An 18,413-nucleotide genomic window follows, 5' to 3' on the forward strand; every position below is an offset into this window, starting at 1 on the left:
TGAGTGATTGAGTTTGATTTTGAAGTAAAAAATCAATAAGATTTCAACCTAAATGCATATTTTGCTAAGATTTTGTCGGTTTTTTAATTTTCAATGTGACTTAGGCTGATATAGTGATTTGGGTTTGACAGGAGAAGATTGATGGTTGCTTTTCGAAGATTTAAAGCTTCGACAACAACTAACACTGGAGCTGGTAGAGAAGAGAAGATTAGATTGTGTAGATAGGAGAAGTGAAGTTGTGTAGAAGGGAGTGTGAGGGAGAGTGGGAGAAGTGAGAGTGAAAATCTCAACTGTACACCGTGTATTTTAAATAAAAACTAAAAATTATATACTAAAGAATTAAATAGTTAATGACCGTATTTTTTAAATAAAAGTTTCCTATTTACGTATATACAAAAATATACCATTTATATATTTTAAAAAAAATAAAATTTAAGAAAATAGAAAAGAAGCCCTAAATCCCTCTCTCTCCTCTCACTCCGTCTCTCTCTAGGTCTCTCCCTCCCTCCTCCCGACCTATCGACTCTCTCCTTTTCTCTCTCGGCAACGGCAAGCCTCGCCCCAGACGGCGCCGACAGCAGGGCAGCGGCAGATCCCTCGAACTCTCCCTCCGACCAGCTCCCGTTGCCGACTACCTCAGGTACTCATCTTCTTTCTCTGTACTCTTTTTTGGTTGATTCAACTTTTATCTTCAGTTCTTTGCTTGTTATTATTGAGTGGACATAATAAGAAGTTTTGATGCTGTTATTGTTGAGAAACTGTGATTTTTATGAGAACTTGTTTAGTGTTAGAATTTAAAACTTAGGCGTAATTACTTCTAACTGAAATAGCCAATATATTATATAATACATAAAATGACTGCATAGATCTTCTATTAGCTTCGGAGTGGCCTAAATCTCAGTTGATTCTTTTGTTATTTTCCCCTCTGCTCTATCGCCTATATGAATAGCCCTGTTGTTTCTATTTTTTTTTCTTCTTGTAATATTTCTTACTTGTAGATTATGATTTACATATGAGTCTTGGTCAGAACTCAGAAGTAATTGTCTTGTATGGTTGATCTTCAGATTCTTGTAAGTGGTAGACTGTACAATTTTAACTTTGGAATATTACTTTCTTAACTGTGATTACATTCAATATTATTATTTATAATTTATTGTCATGAATAACTCAAGAAGAAAACAAGGACAAATTATAAAGTAAAATTTGACATATTAGAAGGGTTATTAGCTTAATTGTTTTTCTTTTTTATGAATTAGCAACTTGGTCCTTGAATTGTCTATGTGGTGATTAATTTTATTAATTAAAATAAGATAATTACTTCTAAGTAGCTAGTCTTGCTCAAATGTGCATTATGATAATTGAGTTGAGCAAGCAAGAATGCTATCCCTTTTTTTTGTACGGTTAGTCTCATTGATGAGTTAAAACAGATCACTTTGTGCTGTGTATGTTAATCATATATATTTAGATAGAATGTGCATGGTATATTATTTTGCGAATAATTACATTTAGGCTAAAATCATTTTCTCCTCCCTTCATCGTTTTTTTCTCTCTCTTCATTAGCAGTGTTCTCTCTTCGGCAACAGCCAGTGTTTTCTTCGGCAACAGAAGGAAGCTCCTTGTCGGTCTACGTCATTGATTTTGTCGTAGCTCACTGTAGGTAATTTCTTCAAAATTTATTTTCCCCCAATCGGCTATAGATTTTGAAATGCTTTCTACAGTGCTGTTTATTGTAACTTTTATTTGCTTGAGTACTTTGTTTTGTCTTTGCTTTTCAGTGAAAACATAATGTGAAAGATAAAATCAAGGAAATACTTTTTGTAATTGAAGCTTGAAGTTTGAATGAAAATGGGTCCAAATTGCAATATAAATTATATTTGGATTTTAGGGAAAAATATTCAGTCTGCAAATGAGTAATGTTTAGTCCACTATATATAATACAACAAAATAACCAAGCCAATATATACAACCTTTTTTAATACGTTATTTTACATTTAGATTTTAATTTCTCTTTTTCAGGTCTCAGCTATGGCTTCAAACAAAGATCCGGACCCTTCGTTGGGATACCTTACCCGTAAAGACACAGAGGTGAAGCTTCCACGTCCCACTAGGGTTAAGAACAAAACCCCAGCTCCGGTACAAATCACTGCCGAGCAGATTCTCCGGGAAGCTAGGGAGCGTCAAGAGGCTGAGATTCGACCGCCCAAGCAGAAAATCACTGATTCGACTGAGCTCGCTGATTATCGTCTTCGCAAGAGGAAGGAGTACGAGGATTTAATTCGGCGAGTTCGATGGAATACCAGCGTCTGGATCAAGTACGCTCAGTGGGAGGAGTCTCAGAAGGACTTCGATCGTGCTCGGTCCGTCTGGGAGCGAGCTCTCGAGGTCGACTACCGGAACCACACGCTTTGGCTCAAGTATGCCGAGGTCGAGATGAAGAACAAGTTCATTAATCATGCCAGGAACGTTTGGGACAGAGCCGTGATGCTCTTGCCGAGGGTGGACCAGTTGTGGTATAAGTACATCCACATGGAGGAGATATTGGGTAATGTGGCTGGGGCTAGGCAGATTTTCGAGAGGTGGATGGAATGGATGCCAGACCAACAGGGTTGGCTTTCCTACATCAAATTTGAGCTTCGCTACAACGAGGTCGAACGGGCTAGAGCCATTTTTGAGAGGTTTGTACGGTGTCACCCTAAAGTCAGTTCATGGATTCGCTTTGCCAAATTTGAAATGAAGAATGGTGAAGTTGGTAGGGCAAGGCAGGTGTATGAGAAAGCAGTGGAGATATTGGCAGACGATGAGGAAGCAGAACAGTTGTTTGTGGCCTTTGCTGAGTTCGAAGAAAGATGCAAAGAGGCAGAACGAGCTAGGTGTATTTACAAGTTCGCTCTTGATCATATACCCAAAGGGAGGGCTGAGGATTTGTATAGGAAATTTGTGTCCTTTGAGAAGCAACATGGAGATAGAGAAGGCATTGAAGATGCTATTGTGGGGAAAAGAAGGTTTCAGTATGAGGAAGAGGTGCGAAAGAATCCTCTTAATTATGATACATGGTTCGATTATATTAGACTGGAGGAGAGTGTGGGGAGTAAGGAAAGGATAAGAGAAGTTTATGAGCGAGCCATAGCCAATTGTCCTCCGGCTGAGGAGAAGCGGTACTGGCAGCGATACATCTATCTATGGTAAGTTTTCTATCTGAGATTTCTGTCGGTTTGTTTTGGAGGAATAGGGTTGTCTTTATTTGTCTAATTGTTGTTTGTTTATTCACAATTTATAGGATTAATTATGCTTTATATGAGGAGCTTGATGCTGGAGATGTCGAACGAACACGAGATGTGTACAGGTAATCTGTAATTCTGCTATAATTATTCATAAATTATGATCTTAATGAACCTATTTTTGCTGTAGTTATTGGTAATTAATGATAGTTTCAATGAACTTGTTTAATCTTCATAGTCTTTAGGTTATTCAATATGTTTTTTTCTATTGAGTAGCAATGAGTCTCGTACGCTTGTAGAAGTATTCATGTTTTATTTCCATTAAAATTTCCAGGGAGTGTCTTAAGCTCATTCCTCATGAAAAGTTCTCATTTGCAAAGATCTGGCTTCTTGCTGCCCAGTTTGAAATTCGGCAGCTTAATCTCAAAGGTGCACGACTGATCCTAGGTAATGCAATTGGAAAGGCACCTAAAGATAAGGTAATGTTTTTATTTATTTTTTCCTTGCTAAGAAAGTGTATGCTATATTTTGTATTAGAATTTGCTGAATTCACTGCATTAATAATTTTTTTATTTATGTTTGTTGTTCTTAACATCAGATATTTAAGAAGTATATTGAGATTGAACTCCAGCTAGGAAATATAGATCGTGGCAGGAAATTGTATGAGAAATATTTAGAGTGGGCGCCTGAGAATTGTTATGCATGGAGCAAGTATGCTGAACTAGAAAAGTCTCTGTGTGAGACAGAACGAGCAAGAGGCATATTTGAACTTGCTATTGCTCAACCAGCACTAGACATGCCGGAAATACTTTGGAAGGTATTTGCATTGCATTATAGATATGTGACAATCTAAAATCAAAGCTTGTTCCCAAATCCTATTTTCATTGATTTTTTTTATTGCTTCAATCTTCTTGAATTACTGATACTAAGCATTAGTCAATAGCACTGATATTATATTGTTTGTCTGATTACAGGCTTACATAGACTTCGAAATTTCAGAGCATGAATTTGATAGAACCAGAGAACTTTATGAGAGACTATTAGACCGGACAAAGCACCTGAAGGTATGGATCAGTTATGCAGAATTTGAGGCGTCCGCTATTGAAGATAGCAATACAGATTTGGAGGAGGAGGATATGGAAGATTATCTTCGTGAACAAAAGAAACAATGCCTTCAGCGTGCAAGAAGTAGGCATTCTTGAAAGTTTTTCTGTTTCATAGTTATAGTTGATATTTCTCCAATGTTTAATATTTTAGTATTTCGAACCGAGGAATTAAATCTTACTGTTATTTGTGTACCAGGGGTTTTCGAGAAAGCTGTTAACTACTTTAGAACATCAGCACCTGAATTGAAGGAAGAAAGGGCTATGTTACTAGAGAAGTGGTTAAACATGGAGGCTGGCTTTGGTGAACTTGGTGATGTTAACAGTGTCCAGGCGAAGCTGCCAAAGAAACTCAAAAAGAGGAAGCAACTGATGACCGAGGATGGACCGGCTGGGTATGTGACCAATTTACCTTTTAAGTCATTCCTAGCTATTTTTATAGTTTGAATAGGCCTATTTAAGTCTGCAGTTCAGACAGGCGCACACATCATTTTTCTGGGTGTTTTCATAACATTGGGTCTTACTATCTTATTTTTACCCTTTCACATGTATATTAACAAAATTCTGAATTGCCAGGTACGAGGAGTACATAGATTACATATTCCCAGAGGAAACTCAGACCACAAATCTCAAGATTTTGGAAGCTGCCTACAAATGGAAGAAGCAAAAAGTTTCTACAGATGATGATTAACATGATTTTTTGTATATATATGACAAATCTAGTTTGTTGTAGAATTGTTTTTTTTGTTTTGTTTATGCTCAATATCCAATGGATGATATCTCGTGATAAAAAGCTAAGTATCACCGAGTTGTATCTTACATTTCTTTGTAGCAAGAGAGATCGAGAAAAAGTCTGGTAATTAATTGTGGTGAGAATCTTAGTAGTTTTGTTCTTTTAGACTTTTGCAACATTTCTAGAATATCCTGTTAACTGCGTAACTTAACACATTACGATTAGAACAACTACACAGAGTTATGAACTGATTATAGTCTACGACATTGCTAACAAATCTTAGGATTTTCAGATAATAATGAGTTTAAGAAACTATTCTTATGTTTGACATTTGAATTTCCATTTTATAAAGGGATTAAACAATCTCATTCAGAACTTGGGATTGGGCCTTGTTGCTTCCTCACTCAACTTGAATCAGTCCTTGGCACTCTTTCCTATCTTGTTCACCTCCGTTTCATTCAAATGATGCACGGTGGTAAGCTTTTCTTCCTTGTTCTTGTATTATACCTAATTTTGTTCCTTGCTTTGAGATATTCATCTTATTTTTGCTTGTGCATGAGTTTTCTTTTATTTATTTTCTCTGATTGATCTCTTTCCGAGATTTGGGCTTTTGGGAATTGGCTGAAAGATGATTGGACATTGACTGTTGATTTGTTTTTTTATTTTCTCCTTTGAGTGATCAACAAAGCTGGGGAAAATTCCAACGAGAAAAGAAAAAAGAGCTAAATTAATCATGTATTTAACTGAGCGAGGGAGTAGAAATTGATTTTTAGTTGGTAGCTATTGAGAAAGGGTTCATCTTTGTAAACTGTAGTCTGTAATGCATATCGTATGTAATTTCATTATCAGTAGGCTTCTTTGTTGAGTTTTTACTTGTTTGTTAGGTTATTACCTCTGCCTATGTTATATTTAATTATATACTAACTCTTAACAGAGTTGCTGCTGTAATTTCTTGTTATGTTGCTGTGATCACCGTGATATTGTTATTTTCCATATACCAAACTGTTTTGTTACGCTGCTCTATATTTTCAGGAGTTAAGATAAAGACTGAATTCAAAGATTTAGAAAATGGTTCTGTTTGATGACACATGCAATAGAGTTCGAAGTTCTTGGTTTAATTACTATAATAGTCAATATTGCTTTTTCTATTCTACCTTCTATTGGTTTCTAATAATTATAAATATATGTCTGGGTTAGAAGCTACAATAATTAAGAAAATTAGAGCAAAATATGGCTCAAATTTTAATTGTATTATTCTCTGATTTTATGGAGTGTAAAACCTACCAACCACATCATGCGATACCCTCTAGCATCCTATGTATAACAATATCATCCTTTGTTCTTTAGACTAGTTTTTTTTTTGTATGATGTTTGTTATATAACCTGCAAAATATATTCTGATGCTAATATGAGTCTTTTTTCTAATTGCCATGCAAGAAGTATCACTAACACATAAGATGCATCAAGTTTTTTGTTTGTCCCCAATCAAGCTGTAGTCTTTTTACTTGCTCATATATATATATATATATATATATAGTTTTATTTATAGAATTTATTAATTATTTTTATCAAATTTATATTAATGTCGTATAATAAATTTGAAATAAATATGTTATTTTAATTAAATAATTTATTTATTTTTGTTTAAGTCTATGTTTGTTCTAGTGTTTGTTTAAGTATGTGGAGGTGACAACAATATATTATATATTATATATTTAATGTAATTATTAAATATTATACGTAAATTTTAAATTTAAGTTTCTTGCTAATTTTTAAAAAAAAAAATAACTTCTTGTTAATTCACAGTAAATTATATTATATGTTTAATATAATATTATTATAATAAGTGAATTTAAGTTTAATCAAATATTATTGAAATTATAAAACATATGATTTTATTATTTTTAAATAATAATTATTATAAAATATCTCAAAAATATCATATTTTAATTTGTTTAATTATTTAATATTTTTAAATATTTATCATGGTAAAATATCTCAAAAATATCTTACTTTAATTTTTTAATTATTTATTTATTTTATTTAAGTTAAAGTATTTACAAACTACAGTTAAATATAATAATATTTCGTTAAAGTTAATTTTTAAAAAATAAAAATCGTTAAAATCAAGAATTTCCGTTATCTACACACTTATTATATATAGATATATATATATATAAATGTATGTGTGTGTTTGTATATAATGTATGCTATGGTTATGGTTATGGATATTGCTTTGTATGCATGCATGGTATATTTGAACAAGCTGAGACCAGGATTTGACATTTTTCTGTGTATATAAATAACATGTGGAAAAAAACAGAGTGTATTTCAAGTTTTGTTGCTTTAAGCCTGTGTTTTGAGAGCCAGAGAAAACTCTACTCCCTCTCTGCTCGTATATTATCTTTTATTCCAAAGTTTTGATCTCATTCTTCACAACATGTAGTGTAAAATAAACTTCTCGTTTGAAAAAAAAACCCCTCTTGTTGACCATATATTTCTTTTAAGTAGACCATATATTATTGATTAAATCAGTAATATTGAAGTGTTTATTTAGGTTTTCATGCTCTGTTTAGACTATACCAATAAGGTTTCAAATCATGTCATCGAACATGTTTAGTGTAGTTTCCCATGTTTTCGTTGAGTTGGTATCAGAAATATTACAAAATGATGGGCAAGCATGCCTAGTTTATGACCATTGACCTATATCAACTGCTGATCTTATCAATAGCCGATATTGAACATTCTTTGTCAAGATTTTGCTAGAACAAGTTGAGTGTTTGGTTAAGTTATATATCTGTTATTCGAATGTGTTTTTCAAATGAATCATATTTGTAACTTCTCATTTGTTTGTCGAACTTGTGTAAATTGAACATGTAGGAAGCCAGTGTATTGTGGTATAGATAAATTTGATTATTTGTTTTATCTTGCTAGATATTGTCCCTTCAATTTGGTGTATACATTTTTTTTTCTTTTCCAGCAACTTTGTTATGATATATGCTAGTGCAAAACTCTACCATGTCTTGAAAGTAAAACATTATTTGTGTACTGAAAACTATTAGCTACATCTTTTTATCTGTGATATTAAAAGTTTTTTCTCTCATTGTTCTTTCTCCAATACATATACTTAAAATCCTTTCAAATGACAAACATTTCTCATCGAGATTTGTTATACTCATAAGACAGTTCACAGTAACATTGAACTTTCTTTCCCACAAGTACATTCTTTCAAGGGTTTCAACTTCTTTAAGACTGATTTGAGCTGTTATAATCGTCTCCTAATCCAAAGTCAATGGAAAATAAATCCAAATCCATAATGGTTTAGTCTGACTATTCACTTTATTTTTTAGCAAAACGTGTTGGCCTTGTACTTTATAGCACTCAGTTCGTTTTTAGGAAAAAAATGGGAAACCTTGTGAAGCCAATTGACAAAATAATGAATTATTTTCAGAGGAAAAAATTTCTTAAAATTTCAAAAGATTTAATATATATATATATATATATATAGGTGCCACCCTTAATTAACATAGATATTTTAATATTAATTATTGAATTAAAATTAATGATCCATATTTATAGTTGTTAATTAATATTTATAAAAATAAAATGGAACAACCAGCAAAATAGCTCAAAAAACAACTATTATTTAGATAAATGTTCTAGTTTAAAAAAAAAATCAATAAACAGCCCAATACAACAAATAAGTATAGCGAAATTCTACATTTATCCTTCTTTTCTTCAACCTCTTTAGCCTTAGGTAACCCATATTCACTTGAGACTTGGTGCAAAATGATAACTTAGGTAATCAACAATATAAAATGGTTATTTCTCTACAATTTTAAAAAGGTCATTAGTTTCTTCATGTCATTATTTTGGATCATTTACTATAATTTCTCAAATAAAATTTGATTTTTTTGAAAGGTTACTTAATAAAAAATGTGTATTTATTATGAAAATATAATATTTTAAACTTTTTATTTTTTAAATGCATGTCAATTTCTAAATATAAATTAAAAATATTTACATGTTGATGACTTGCTATACCAAGTCACTATGTTGTCACATCATCATAATTGTTAGTACCCATCTATGAGTAGTAACCATCGAGAAGTCTTCCATATATATTCTTTTTTTTTTTAATATATCTTGAAATATTTTAAATTTTGTAAAATAACATAAAATGTAGGGATTTTATGCATATTTGCCCCCATGAATTTATTGATCTTTAGAATTTTTTTTATAAAGCAATTAGCTTCCTAAATTTATAAATTGTAGTAATTAACTCAGCATTGCTGAACTCGTAACATTTTTTTATTATTATTTTGCTTCTTGAATTCGTTATATATTTACAATATAATCCTTCAACTGAAGATATCTCTAAAAAAATATTATATAATTGCCAAAATTTTATAAATTGGAGTTAATTGCTAAGAAAAAAAATTAAATGACCACTTTGCTAATTTGTGAAAATTTAAGGGGCAGTAATGCTAATAACTCTACAGAAAACAAAGTCTTCCCATATTGAGATTAGAATGATACAAGTGATGACAACGTGTAAAGCATTTTATAACTTGCACAATGAATAATTAAAACAACTAGGTGTATGGATAATATAATTTTATTAGTATTTTTTTTACTCAATTCAATTACTATTTTATCAATTAGTGTTATGACTAAATTTTTACTCATTCTTATGTTTGTAATTTAATATAATTCTTATTTAAGAATGTAACTTACATATGTATGTTTCCATTTTTATCTTAGATTTAAAATAATTTATTTAAAATGCATTCATAGTTAACAAAAAATATACTTTTATAATTCTATCCATTTTTTAATTATTTAATTTGTATTATTTAAGAGCATTCTCAATGACTTCTTTATTATTTCTTTTATATACATTACCAAAACTTAATATATTTTACTTTACACCATAGATGAACTTCTTTATTTTATACATATATATAATTTAGATATTATATTTTTTTAATCTTTTTTATTCATTTCAAATATGAAAAAATGATGAGAGAAGAGAGGAAAAAATGAGAAAAATATTATTAAAAAAAGTTAAAAAAATAAATAGTAATGTATATGTAGATTAGAGAAGACCCACTAGTATAATGTAAAAAAAAATAGTGTTGTTTTGATTATTTTTAGGGCTATTTGCAACATAAATATCTAATATTTTCGGTTTTATACACTTATATACTTAATCTTTTTTTTCGATGAAAAAAGTACTGAACGTTACGTTTTTAACAGTTTTGTCATTACTGGCTCCGTTAAATACACACAGGGGCGGACGGAATGTATGTCGAGTGGGGTCAACTGACCCCAGTGAACTTTTAGAAATTACATGTACATATGTTAATATTTTTGTAATATTTTAAGTATTTTAATAATTAAATGTATTGACCCCACTAAAATATTTACATTTTCTTTTTTAAGATTTTACAGTTCTGTTTGTTTATTTCAAACTTTACCACATGTATTTTGCTTTTAATTCATGAGAATATTATTCATATGTATTTTTGTTAATAGATGTTTTTTTTTTTGACCCCAGTAAAAATATATTCTAAGTCTACCCCTGAATACACATAAGACTAATTGAGTTGCCACGTGTCACTCTATTATTCGTCCACCTCATAATATTTAAAAAATATAATTAATTATGAGGTGGACGAATAATATTTTTTAAAATTTTATGAGGTGGACAAATAATAGAGTGACACGTAACAACTCAATCAGTCTTATGTGTATTTAACGGAGCTGATAGTGACAAAACTGTTAAAAACGTAACGTTCGATACTTTTGCCGTAAAAAAAAATTGAATATATAAGTGCATAAAACCGAAAACATTAAATATTTATGCCAAATATCTCTTATTTTTATATATATTTGAAAGAACATCTATTTTACACAATCCATACCTCAAATCCTAAATTCATAATACTCTAATTAGTCAATTACATTATAATGAAACTGAAAATTTATGACAATACTAGTGGGCAATGTGATCTTGATCTTTTAAAATGGGAATTAGAGTTGTTGAAATTTAATTGGGTGTCCAAATTCCCAAGGATAACAGCCTTTATTTATCATTTATTTAAAGACTATAATTAAACTTGGTAAAATTCCCCATGGTAGCTGGTTTGCCCGAGAGGTTAAGGGGGAAGACTTAAGATCTTCTGCACATGAGTGCGCATGGGTTCGAACCCCATAGCCAGCATTCTCTACTATTAAGTTTAGTTTATCTTGGATTTGTTTTACTATTTGGGGCTATCAACTTATTTTCCAATAGTGTTACTAAAGTCTATTTTTGCATTCCTATAAAAATAAAAGTTGTAATTGTATTCACTTTCCTCTTCTTTTCTATAACTTTTAGTTAGGAATCGATTAGCAATCTTAATTTTAGCTGGGATGTAAATAGTGTGGGGGTAGGGACAATTTTTCGTTTACTTTTTAGCACAGCACAAAACCGGTACAAGCCCGGGAGGCACGAGCACGACACGAAAAAATATGAGCTTGGGCCAGACGTGATACGAATTGAAAATTGGCACGGCACGACATGGGCTTGAGTACGTCATGACAAGTACGAAAGCACGACACGATAAAAAATCTGATATTTTGACATTAATAATGATAATAAATTTTTATTTGTCAATTATATATAAATTAAAATGATAATAAAAGTCTATTATGTTTCTCAATGTTTATAATTATATTAATTTGTTTTAAGATTTGTGAATTAAATTTTTTAGCATTTATTAGTAGGTATTCAAATTATAATAATTATTTTTGATATAATTTTATATAAAGTATTGTTGAAAAATATATAAAAATATCTCAAACCATAATTTAAATAGATAAATGGATTTGGATTGGTGGTAAGTCAATTGCTTGTTAAAGAGGAGGGGCGGGGGGGTGGTTCAATTTCTCATCCTTACATTTTTTGGCAATAATAAGGAAAGTGAGTTGGCCCGACACGACATGGGTCGTGCTGGACTTGCTATTTCAAATATGGGTCGGGCCGGAGGCACGAAAATGTGGGCTATGCTTGGCCGGGTCGACCAACATTTACAACTCTAGCTGTATTCACATTCCTCAACTCTAGCTGTATTCACATTCCTCTTGTTTTTTTATTAGCAATCTTACTTTTAGTTAGGAATCGATTAGCAATTTTAATTTTAGTTAGGGACATAAATAGTGCGGGTATTTTTCATTTACCATTATTATTAAATATTATTTTTTGTTTGAATTCTTATAAAAGTTGTGTTCACTTTCCTTTTGTTTTTCGATTAGCAATCTTAATTTTGGTTAGGGAAGTAAATAGTGCGGGGTAAGAATGATTTTTCATTTATCATTACCATCATTGCTTAATTTATGATGAGACAATATTGGAGAATTCCTGTTAGGTAACAAGTTTTTTTATCAGAATGTCAAATTCCCTATTTGGATATCTTGTGCTTATATAAGCTTGTTTTTGTGTGTGCATGTAGGTTGCCTGTGCCTATTTGTAAGCTTTTTGTGTCTGTTTGTAGGTTGACTTATGCTTGTTTGTAGGCTTGGTTTGTACTCGTTTGTAAGCTAGACTTTGTGTGCGTGGTGATTGTGCAACTCGGGTAACTGATGTCGGTGCTCCTCTTATGATAAAATATATTCTGAAGAAAAAATAGAAGCACTAGAAAACTTTATCAATCAATTATACATTCAGTCTTACAAACCTCTATTTGGGCACCAAAAGTCTTCTTTGTTTGTTTTTCTTTTGCCTTTTTAGACTAATTTTGTTATGTTTAACTGTTTTTAGAAGAAGTTTCTTATTTTTGTTGGTACGATGATACAAGTATCTAATTGACATTTCAAGGAGAATCATTTACTCTTTTAATGGAGCTTTCTAACATCTAACTAAAACTAGAATAGTCAGTAATCTACCCAATATATATATATATACTTATATAAAGTATATTATGATAACTTATAAATTTTATTTGATTTTCAAGTTGAAATCTCGCTTTTTCGGGGAGTTTTAGATGTGACCAAATTTGTGGGCTTTCAGTGTTTTATTTTTTAATATTTTATTGTTTAATTTTTCGAGATATCTTTGCATGCTATTTGCTTAGATAATAAGTTTAAATTGTAATTTTATGCCGTTTTTCAATCTGAATAGTAATAAAGACTAATCCTGACAAAACAAAAAATTCCTTATTTAGAATTGTTATTTTATATATAAAAAACTCTTATTTTAGTCGAAATTTTAATTAGTAAAAATACATCCAAACACCTAACTTTGATTTTAATTTATCAAAGAATTTCTTCAATTTAAATATTTTTGGAAAATTATAAACTTATCTATATATACAATTTAAACCAAAGCTTAGATATTAAGCAAAAATTCCCCACGCGGTGACTTGATATTTCTAATTTAATTGAGATTTTTATCATATGAACTTTATTTAAATAATTAAGAATGGGTTCTATAGTCATGAGTCATGACTACAATTCACGTATCTATAGAAAATTAGGTAGGAAAGGATTTAACAAGGCAACATAAAATTATGATAAAAGAATTAAGAAAGTGAATATATATCCAGCCTTAAAATATAATCTTCTATCTAAAAGAATATTATTCTCATTATTTTAATTTCTTAATTAGGAAAACCAAATACAATTATTCCCAATTTATTTCCTCACCATTTAAGAAAACATCATAATATTCTTTTATATATTTCATCCTCATTAGTTTCTCAAATGATTTATTCCTATTCATTTTAATTAAGCTGCAATTAATATATATACCAAATCCACTAGGACATTGATAGACATATATCCCTACAAAAAAATAAAAATAAATAAAAGATAGACATATATTTATTTTAAATTGTAATAACTCGTAATTTTTTTTAATTACTAATACATATTATCATGTTTACTACAACCACAGCATAAATTAATTCTATATTGAGATTATAAATTAAGAGTAATACTATACATATTTTTAATTTATACACTATAATGTGTATTTAATCTTAATTATAGTATATAATTTTTGTGTGTAAATTAATAGTGTATGAACATTAGACATATAGGTTAATTATATCATGTTAGAATTGATTTTCAAAGTCTATCCAATTCAAATACCCTAATTCGTATCTATCCAATAAATACATGCTACATCATTTGAAATATTTAAATAAAAATGTAAAACTATTTTAATTATTCTTAATTTTAAATAATTCATTTTAACCTACCTAGCACCCAAGGAACCAAAAACTAAACCCTAATAATATATGAAGTTGTTCAAGCAAAAAAAAAAAAATTCATTAAAGTTTTTTTTAAAGGAATTTTCATTGAACTTTTTAAACTAATATTTAGTAAAATATTCCTCAGTCGAATAATCCCCCAAGTATTCCATTTCTTGTCTTACTCGTACACCTAGAAAAAAGATTCTCCAAATATTATCTCATCTCATTCCCAATAGAATTGACATTTGGAAATCTCTTTGGACCATCAACCTATTATTATTATTATTATTATTATTATTATTATTATTATTATTATTAAGTTAAATGGTTTGTATATATTAGATTGGATTTTTGTGTCCCACGTAACCAAATATTTAATTTATTTTTAAAAAAGCCCAAAAAGCTTATTCCATCATAGATAATTGGTTTTCACTCTTTTCCCATTTAGTATGAGATTTTAGACCATTTTAATAAAAAGACATGCATGATATGATCACAAACAACAATATTTCAAATTAAAAAAAATATATAGTAGTAATAAATAATAAAGAAGAAAATGATGATGATGATGATGATGGCATCCACATCACATGATAACGTGGAATTTGCATGTGACACATAAATAAGAAAATAAATTATTAATATATAATAGAGCTCATTAAATATATTTTTAATTATTTATATTAAGACTTTGAACTCATTGGCCCTCCCTTGGCCCCTCTACTTTTTCAGTCTCTTTCTTTGCCCACTATTGATTTTGGACTAACCTCCCTCATCCTCATCTCATGTGGGCCCTTAATCCCATTGTTAGAGTGCGACATATATTTGGGAGCATGATCCAATATTTTTTTCTTCAAAAATAAGTATTGGACCCTATTAATTATTTAGATTCTACGTTTTATAAAATAGTTAAAATAGATTTTTAAACTCGATTTTAGTCTAAACTTTTTGAACTAAAATAATAAATAATTCACCAAATTAATAATTCAGAATAAAAACACAATTATTCTGTCTACTAACTGTGTTGTCATATTCAATTTTTTCTCTATTAAAATTAAGTTTAGAGATCTATTTAAACTATTTTACAACACATAGTTCAAATAGTAATTTATCAGAACACATAATCTAAATACTATAAACTCTAATAAAAATAGTATTTTATTTTGTTCCAAATCTATTATAATATACTATAGAAATTTTTCATCATTTGAAATTGCTTTATTATAATTTCATTATTAATACTATTAATAAAATAAAAAAACAAAAACAAAATACATCTAATAATAATGATTAATCTAAGAAGTATAAATACTATTTTGGCCCATATGTGTTACGCAAAAGTTATTGATCAGATCCTCTATTTTAATAAATGACAATTTGGAGCTTGAGTTTTACAAAATTGAACAAAATAATACCATAAGCTTCATTTTAGTTAAAATAATTTTAAATATAATATCTATCTCTATGCTCCTCGACTACATTATCCGTTTCTCTTAATCTATCGTATCTTTAAGGACCCGATAATTTATCTTATATTTGAAATTACTTAGACCAAAATTGAGCTCAATATATTATTTTGTTCTATTTTACAAAACTCAAAGTTCGAATCATTATTTAACAAAATTGAGGGTTTAATTGATAATTTTTGCATAACATAAAGAGCCAAAATAGTATTCACCATATCTAAGAATGAATAAATAATCCTCTCAAAATCAAATTTATACATACATATAGAAAGACTGAGTTAGTTCTTCACGAATAACAGAAACTATACTAGACCAAATATTCTATCATCAAAATCAAATATTATATTTAATTTTATAAAAACATAAATTCTTAATTATACTAAAAACCTTGGACGTGAGCTGTCTCTACCCATATATATTTACACCATAAGTTAATTAATGTAGATATAAATTAATATAAAAAAAAGATATATAAACATAAAATATACACAAAAATATTATCCGAGGTGACGTGATAGTTATTTTAACTAATCACATTTATTTAAAAATAAATCTAATATTTAAAAAAACAGTGTCTTATCATCATACGTAATATTTTATAGGATAATTTTATGGTAGAGATTTCAAAAAGAGTCCTACCGGTAAGGTTTTTTTGTGTTCTCAACTTGTGAATAGTTTTCGGCGTGATTTTTTTTATGACTATGTACATTGTAGTTATTTAGAGCATCCTGCAAATTTTCAGAAAATTCCGAATAATTTACAGTGCCGAAAACTAGTATAAAAATAGGTTGTTGCACGCGCGACTAATTTTTTTATGTGCGTGGAAAATAACATGTTTGAACTTAGTTTTCGATACTGTAAATTATTTGAAATTTTCTGAAAATTTGCAGGATGCTCTAAATAACTACAATATTTACGGTCATAAAAAAATTGCGCTAAAAACTGTTCACAGATTAAGAACACAAAAGAACTTCACCGGTAGGCCTTTTTTTATGGCCCTACCAAAAAAATTTCCTATTTTATATATTTTGTATGCAAATATTATTACTAAAGTAGTTAAAGCAAAATCACCTTCTTTTTATATAATAAATTTCAATAATAGCTTTGTTTTGATTTTTATAAAATGGTCTTCGGAAATTTAACACCGACGTTGGGAATTCCAAAGAATCGATTAGAAATTTGCGAATATTAAATTTGGATTCCAAACAAAAGTCAATTTAACAAAAAATTATCAAAATAATATTATTTTACGAAGTGACACTATAAATGATCTATTTCCACATATTACCCTTACTTAAAAAAACATATTTATTAGTTTGAAAAGACACATATACAGGATTACAACAGTGGTAGTTGTTATTGTATTGTTTCATATTCATAAACCCTCTTGTCTTCCTCAAAATAATAATAATAATAATAATAATCGATCTGGGTATAGATAATTATGATGAGATCACAAGTGTGTTTGGTGGCAAAAATTTAAATATATATAAATTTTATTTATATGATCCTTAGTCTCTGTTTGGAATATGCTTAGTCTTCTTAATTTACTATATATATAAGACTTAATATACAATCAAGGTTAATTTTTTCCCCTATTTCTACATTAAAAAAATATAAAATATAATTATTACAAGAATTCAAATATCAATTTGTTCAAGGTTTCAACATTCACTTGAATGTTGAGAACGACCCTTTCATAAAAAAATAAAAAATAAAACAATTTCTTTTTAAAAAAGTTGAGAACGACCCCATCTTATTATTATTTTCTTAAATTCTTGGACAGCATATATTGAGCTCTTTTTTCTTATATTTTTTTAATATTAGAATTGATCAACAGTCATCTTAGGGATTAAGAAACAAAATAATGTTATTAACTAATCTTCTTTTTTCTAACAACTTTTTTAGTTCGAATAAATCTGTCATGCTTTTATTTGAATTTTTGAGGTGTGGAGATTTTTGAGTTTTAAAAATACCCATATTAGAAATAATACTAGGCCTACGATTATACAGGTATTTTTTTTTTTTTTTTTTAATTCAATCTAACGTCATTATCACAATGGTATTGTTATTATTATTTGCTTAATTATTTAATAATCAGTAGTATATTATTCCCTTTTGAATTTCAAGTTTCAATTCAAATATATTTAAACAGATAAGAGAATTTAAGCTATTGCTCGGTCTTTTATGTAAAAAGGTAATTATTTAATTATTAAATTATATTTTAATAGTTATAAAAAAAAGTATACTTTTTTTAATCCTATATTTTTTTTATCTAGTATTTTTTTGATTTTGTGCTTTGATAAATTATTTTTTAGATCTTCTATTTGTAAAATAGTTTATATAGACTTTTAAAAATTTGATTTTGATAAATAAAAAATTGAATATAACAACACGATTATTAAACAAAGTGATTGTGTTTTTATTATGAATTGTTAGTCTGATAAATTATTTATGATTTTAGTTAAACAAAAATTGAACAAAATTGAGTGGAATAATTTTACAAAATATATAATTCAAAAAATAATTTATTAAAATTAAGAATTCAAACAAATAATGTGACAAAATACAAATAAAAAAACTTTATAAAAATAATAATAATAAATTTCAAGTTAGTGACACTTATGACCTCAAAATTTGCAGAATTCAACTGT

The 18,413-nt window shown here is 28.8% G+C and overlaps 1 protein-coding gene and 1 non-coding gene across 5 annotated transcripts; both read left to right on the plus strand.

Annotated features, from left to right (window-relative positions):
* Positions 1 to 437: 437 nt before the first annotated feature.
* LOC133778563 (uncharacterized) lies at positions 438 to 5,260 on the plus strand. Of its 4 annotated transcripts, none has more exons than XM_062218534.1 (9): positions 438 to 640; positions 1,561 to 1,657; positions 2,017 to 3,182; positions 3,278 to 3,343; positions 3,553 to 3,697; positions 3,817 to 4,035; positions 4,193 to 4,406; positions 4,521 to 4,716; positions 4,898 to 5,260. In XM_062218534.1, exons 3-9 carry the CDS (start codon positions 2,026 to 2,028, stop codon positions 5,010 to 5,012), a joined length of 2,112 nt encoding a protein of 703 aa, XP_062074518.1. In that variant the 5' UTR covers positions 438 to 640; positions 1,561 to 1,657; positions 2,017 to 2,025; the 3' UTR covers positions 5,013 to 5,260. The 4 variants fall into 4 exon arrangements, with proteins under 4 accessions (XP_062074518.1, XP_062074520.1, XP_062074517.1 ...); XM_062218536.1 differs by having other exon boundaries at positions 1,561 to 1,653; XM_062218533.1 differs by having other exon boundaries at positions 1,564 to 1,657.
* Positions 5,261 to 11,197: 5,937 nt separating this feature from the next.
* On the plus strand, positions 11,198 to 11,280 carry TRNAL-UAA (transfer RNA leucine (anticodon UAA)). The gene has a single exon. It is a non-coding gene; the product is annotated as a tRNA-Leu (tRNA).
* Positions 11,281 to 18,413: the final 7,133 nt, after the last annotated feature.

Source organism: Humulus lupulus, chromosome 5, assembly GCF_963169125.1.
Source record: "Humulus lupulus chromosome 5, drHumLupu1.1, whole genome shotgun sequence".
Lineage (NCBI taxonomy): Eukaryota > Viridiplantae > Streptophyta > Magnoliopsida > Rosales > Cannabaceae > Humulus > Humulus lupulus.

Coding starts and splice junctions, on each gene's coding strand:
- LOC133778563 (XM_062218534.1), top strand. CDS start 2,026: ATGGCTTCAAACAAAGATCCGGACCCTTCGTTGGGATACCTTACCCGT. Junction 3,344..3,552: donor CGAACACGAGATGTGTACAG/GTAATCTGTAAT, acceptor TAAAATTTCCAG/GGAGTGTCTTAAGCTCATTC. Junction 4,407..4,520: donor ATGCCTTCAGCGTGCAAGAA/GTAGGCATTCTT, acceptor TTTGTGTACCAG/GGGTTTTCGAGAAAGCTGTT.